Source organism: Saprolegnia parasitica, assembly GCF_000151545.1.
Source record: "Saprolegnia parasitica CBS 223.65 unplaced genomic scaffold supercont2.339, whole genome shotgun sequence".
Taxonomy (NCBI): Eukaryota; Oomycota; class Saprolegniomycetes; order Saprolegniales; family Saprolegniaceae; genus Saprolegnia; species Saprolegnia parasitica.
Window position 1 is genome coordinate 43,222 of NW_012156733.1, and position 5,696 is coordinate 48,917.

The 5,696-nt window shown below is 53.7% G+C and overlaps 1 protein-coding gene and 2 non-coding genes across 3 annotated transcripts; all 3 read right to left on the reverse strand.

The window, feature by feature from the left end:
* Positions 1-1,963: 1,963 nt before the first annotated feature.
* SPRG_30194 lies at positions 1,964-2,045 on the reverse strand. Its single transcript has one exon. It is a non-coding gene; the product is annotated as a tRNA-Leu (tRNA).
* Positions 2,046-2,540: 495 nt separating this feature from the next.
* On the reverse strand, positions 2,541-2,612 carry SPRG_30195. The gene has a single exon. It is a non-coding gene; the product is annotated as a tRNA-Thr (tRNA).
* An 832-nt stretch (positions 2,613-3,444) lies between these two features.
* On the reverse strand, positions 3,445-5,657 carry SPRG_15381 (hypothetical protein; the record flags this gene model as incomplete). Its single annotated transcript, XM_012355953.1, has 11 exons — positions 3,445-3,673; positions 3,722-3,813; positions 3,858-3,977; positions 4,033-4,470; positions 4,527-4,620; positions 4,667-4,782; positions 4,826-4,926; positions 4,978-5,125; positions 5,175-5,305; positions 5,357-5,565; positions 5,611-5,657. The coding sequence occupies 11 exons, from the start codon at positions 5,655-5,657 to the stop codon at positions 3,505-3,507; spliced, it is 1,665 nt and encodes a 554-aa protein (XP_012211343.1). The 3' UTR covers positions 3,445-3,504.
* Between the last annotated feature and the right edge of the window lie 39 nt (positions 5,658-5,696).

Genomic DNA, 5,696 nt, shown 5'->3' on the forward strand with positions numbered 1-5,696 from the left:
TCCATCAGTACCGGTATGCACGTTTCCCTATTCATAAACCATTCGACGTCCGTGTCCCTCCTCCGGTCGCCCGCTACGACCCAAGATCTTTGCAAACATAGGAATCTCCCATGGGAATCTCCTAGCCAACGTAACGTACGTTCGTGTCATTTCATAAAGCCCCAGCAAATATACCTCCTCCAGCTATATACGTGGGAAGTTTCAAGTAGTTGGGGGCTCCAGAGTGGTCCACAACGCGACATATCATGATCCAATAACTGACTTTGCCGATTGTCCTGCTAAAGGGGTCGTGAACCCCGCTGTACCGTGGCCTTGCCGACGCCCAAGACGGCCTCCAACATGCACCAAGCCAAGTCCATGGAAGAGCTCCCAGCTTATAGAGACCATGGACAAGCCAAACCTATCTACTTGTCTACAGTACTTGCGCTAAATGCTAGTTCACTAAACCGCTAAAATAGTTTCTAGGCTTGGACCGACGTCAGCTCCCAATGGCTGACACGCTTCGTTTCCATTGCGCTTCCACCCATGGGCACGTTGACTATAACAGAGTCAAGTTACGCGGCTTATTGAGGTCGTTGACAGACCGGAGCGGCTCAGGGGGGCGTAAGCGACTCGAGCTCGCAACAGAGGACAATCGACAACGTAAGCTTGATGCTGCTTCTGCAGCAAGGCGCCCCAAGCAGGCGATAAAACGGGCCCGGGCAACATTGGCAGGGACTTTCTCACGACATACTATAGTAGCACGTGACCCAACAGGCGCCACGGCTGGCGTACAACGATTTCGCTCAGCGGGATGCTGTAACAGCTTTCTAGAGCGCAACGTCGGCGAGCGTGATTGTATGAAAAACACCTCATAGACGACGCATCGACCGACGATAGAAGGTGAAAAGGCCCGCCAAGCTCACATATTGCTATTTATATGAACGTGCTTCGCATTATCTTTGATGCGCCTGCCCGGATTGCTAGTAACAAAATATTGACAAACGCATGAATTAAGTTGCGTCGTCTTCTAGGCATCCTTCACCCGAATACGCTCGACGACGTCGCGCTCTACAAGCGCTGCAAGCAGGGGCCCGCTGAGCGATATCGTCGCCCGCCAGCGCTGGCGCCTGCTAGGCCACGTGCTGCGCACGAGTGAAGACGTCCCTGTCAACATTGCTGCTGCCCAGAGATCTTTGCCGCTCCCGAGGCGCCCCGTTTTTTAGGCCGCACCAAGATCAAGTTGCCGATCGTCCTGCACCGCGACCTCCAGATGCTGACGCCACCTCAGTCATTCGCGTCTCTCGAGAACCTCAACAACCTACGTAGCTTTGCCGCCGATCGCGAAGCCTGGATGGGATTTAAGGAGCTTGTCGTCATGGGTCTACAGCGGCCGCAAGCGCCCCCGGGCGACTACAGAAGAACAAGATGCACCCCCGCGCCGCCGCCTGCGCAGCCACGGCCCGGCGAGTGAATGAAGAAGAAGAAGAAGGACATTGCTAGTCTCTACAATACGTATGCGAACTCTTTGGAATACGAAGATTACGCGTTGAAAATGATGTTGATTGTGAAAGACCACGGTACAGCGGGGTTCACGACCCCTTTAGCAGGACAATCGGCAAAGTCAGTTATTGGATCATGATATGTCGCGTTGTGGACCACTCTGGAGCCCCCAACTACTTGAAACTTCCCACGTATATAGCTGGAGGAGGTATATTTGCTGGGGCTTTATGAAATGACACGAACGTACGTTACGTTGGCTAGGAGATTCCCATGGGAGATTCCTATGTTTGCAAAGATCTTGGGTCGTAGCGGGCGACCGAGGAGGACACGACGTCGAATGGTTTATGAATAGGGAAACGTGCATACCGGTACTGATGGATGCATGGTTCTCGAGAGTGAGTGGTGGTGATCAACTATGCAAGAAGTCTCACTTTCAAGAAATGCTCGAGTCTTTGAAAGTTTCTTCAAAAAGATAGGTTTTTGTCAGCGGCGGGATTTGAACCCGCGAGTGCGAACACAGTAGAACTTGAGTCTACCCCCTTGGACCGCTCGGGCACACTGACTATACTTTTGTACTAAAGTTTTTTAAAGATACAATGAAATATTTTATGCTCTAAACATTCCATTATCTAGTCATCATGTCATGACTCGTTTTCAGAAGCATTTAGCCGCATTCATATTGATCGCTAGGATCAAAATGATCCAATGAAGTATAATATCGGGGATATATTCCTGTTCAATCGTCACTATGTGATTTATTCGCTATATACTTTATTCTAGGTACCGCTTGTGGCATTTTATCGCTATTCGCGATGTATTTGCGCACCAGCACATTTCGCTCGCACAAAAGTTGTCAAAACGTAGAAGACATACCCGCAGGCGCTGCCGAGTCGACGAGTACAGTCGTGAGGGGCACAGGAGGAAAGAGTAGCGCCGCCGAATGCGAACGTGTCTTTTGTGCGGAGCGTCGGGGTGCAATCAGAGGGTTGGTCCATGTGCAATTCGCGACTCTATTTTTCGATTGTGGTAGCAACAAAAAAAGGTGCCTCGCGAGAAGATGCCTCCGCCCGGGATTGAACCGGGGACCTTCTGTTTACAAGACAGATGCTCTACCACTGAGCCACAAAGGCGGGGCGAAAATTTAAAAATTACAGTTCATATAATAGCACACAGTACTAATCGAAGGTCGACAAAATGCTTCTTCACGTATAGCTGAGTTCACTGTGTAGTCGTCTAAAGCTACTTACACCTGTTGCCATGTCACCAGACTGCGAAAAAACCTACCACGCGTCCTGCTCCGACGACTACCACTCCTACCACAGAGAAGAACCACTTAAAGTGCTCTCCGCTCACAGCCATTCCACAGCTTGTTTCCCAGTAGACATACAACTTGCAAAGCGTTCGACTAATGCCATGTCAAAGCCCATCGTGCGGCTCCGACGATTTTCATTCCACCGACACCATACATTGTACTACTACTAGTACATCCCAAACAAGACTTTCAACAAGCAACCTTTTAGTACCACAGACACAACTACTCATATAACATCGCCCGAGTACTCGGTGGGTTGAAACAAGGGCTGGCCCCGGTCCAGACAAATTGATGCACCCTGCTCCCAAGACTCAAATGCTTCATGGAACTTGGTGATTAGGAAATGCAGATACGGGTTCGACGGATTAAATAGAGTGCGCTTTGTCGACTTAGTCGCTGATCAAATGGAGCAAGCACTTTGCCAAATTCGCGGTCGAGTTGTGCGTCGCACAGAGGTTGGCGCCGCGCAGTCGCTTCTCGGCGCAGCCCGCGACTTGGCAGCAAAACTGCGACGAGTGGAACGTGCAAAACCCCATCCGGTCCGACGGGTGCGTGCACGTGGGGTAAATGCAGGACGCATTGTTGTTGGACGCATACCCTTCTTGCTTGAGCGCGACAGAGAGCGGCGGCAGGCGTGCGGCAACCTTGTGCAGTATACATATATATACACATATATATTTGATGGCGTAGCGAGGTGGCTACATTGGTCATTACGAAGATGTCTCGTCGTGGGTTTCTAAGCATCGCTTGGCGACAACGTGCGGGAAAGCCGCGTCGCACTGGTCCACGCTTGTCGGCAGCACAACACTATTAGCGTGGGGTGCGAGCCGAACGGGTGTTTTCACGCGGCACGACTGGTCCAACGTGACGTCCCCGAATCTAGTCACCACATTTCAGACGTGTCCCTCATGAGACAGACCCACGTACTTGTAGTCGTACTGACAATAGTCGGTAAATTCGCAGCGGGCTTGGCGGTAGTTCCAGTAGCAGTCTGCGTCGTGGCTCGGCGGTCGAAATGCCTAACGTGCATGAAACTCCACGACCTCCACACGTCAAGTTTTACCTTGTCCGTGTGGGCCTTGCCGTCAAACACGTTGTGCAGCTCAAATTTGAGTTCCCGCAAAAACGCTGGTTCGGACAACATTTCACGGTGTTGGATCAGGTCAAACTCCCACACGCTCGTCTGCACGCTTTGTTTATGAGGCCTCGTTGTCATCGCAGTTGAATCAGATGCGTACGTGGAGAGAACGACCTGACGGCGAGACGCCCGAGTGTTCGAAAAAATGAATCCGCGGCTCGTCGCTCGCCGAGCTCCAGAGGTCGGAGAGAAACCCGCTGTTGTAGTGCATTTGCATGGCTTGCGTCTCGGCCGACGCCAGCGACGGCGACTCGGACGACTTGCATTGGAGGCCGCCTTGGTACTCTGCGTACTTGACGCGCGTGGCTTTCGTTTGCGCAATGTCTTGGCGGGAAAAGTACGGCGCTTGCGGCGCGCGCGTCATTGTGACGCTGTCGCCGTCGGCGCCGAGCCACGTGTGACCCCACGAGAGGGAGTAGTAGGACACGGTGCCGTCGCCCGTCTTGTTGCACGTCGCCGCGTCCGGCGTCTCGGTGAAGAGCTCGTTCAGCGTCCATGCCCCGCGCTCGCGCTCGGTATACGTATACCGATGGCGCACCTGCCAAGAGGGTTGGATTTCGGCATCCAACTACATATGTGTTTTGGTCCAAATACCTTTTTGCCTGTACCGTAAATGACGTAGATCGATTCGATGGGCGGTCGCGTCCATGGCGTGTGCACGTTGAGCACGGGATCCTGCGCATAGTACCTAGGGGTTGGTTTAGTTTGAATATTCAAAAATAAAAACAAATGACCGCTCCCGCACGTATTCGAGGTCCTCGAACGTCGGATCGCGCGCTGCCATGGCGCGATGGAACGTGCCGTTGGTGAGCTCGCGCATGGAGAAGCTGCGCGTGACGGTGGTGCCAGCCTACGGACGGCGCATGAAAAATGGGAGCTGTAAAAATGAGCACCTCGCCAGGGAACGTCACCGAAGCAAAGGCTTGTTGCGCCTGCGCGTCGGTCGGGTCGTCGTGCAGCGTGCGTGGAATCGGCAGGATCCACTGGGTCGAGCCTACGATCATCCTCGACGCTACACGACGAAGCGAGTCGAGGATGCAGGTACCGTGCGAGGTTTGCAGGCGACGATACGTGTCGAGTGACAGCGGCATTTTCACCGAGAGCCCCGTGACAAGGCATTCGAGCGGCTCGGAGCTCCCGAGAAACGGCGTGCCGAGCGCAAAGTAGGCGGCAATGTGGCGTCGAACCCACGCCTATTTGCATATTTTTTTAAAATGGAACACAAAGGACAACCTGAGGCACCTCGTGGACGTCGTCGGTCAAGTGGATGTGGTGTTTGACCCACGCAAGAAAGTAGCGCAAGACGTTGTTGCCAAGCGAGTGTGCGATGATGACGACGCCTCGGCTTTGATGCAAGTGCACTGCGTCCTCGACTAATACAACGCAACGCCGTGAAGCCGAGCCAGAGAGAGAAATGCACGCACTGCGCTTGAGCATGGTGTAGAAAAAGTGGTCGCGCTCCTGCAGCATGGACGGCGGGAGGCGCCAGTCGTATGCGGCGACCATAAGCTGGTGTGGTCCCATGTCGAAATGACCGGTGAGCGTCTCGATGACGTGTCGCCATACGACCGAGAGCGGACCCGTGACGAGGCCTGGCGCGAGCTCCGTGATCGCCGAGATGCCGTCGCCCGCGCTACAACCGTCATGAGATGAGGCAGATGAAAGCACGCTCGTGTACCGTAGCTTGCACGCCACGTCCGACTGGTTGCGCGTATGCAGCCTCATGCAGCGCTCCCAGCAGTCGGTCTGGCTCAAGAGGCGCCC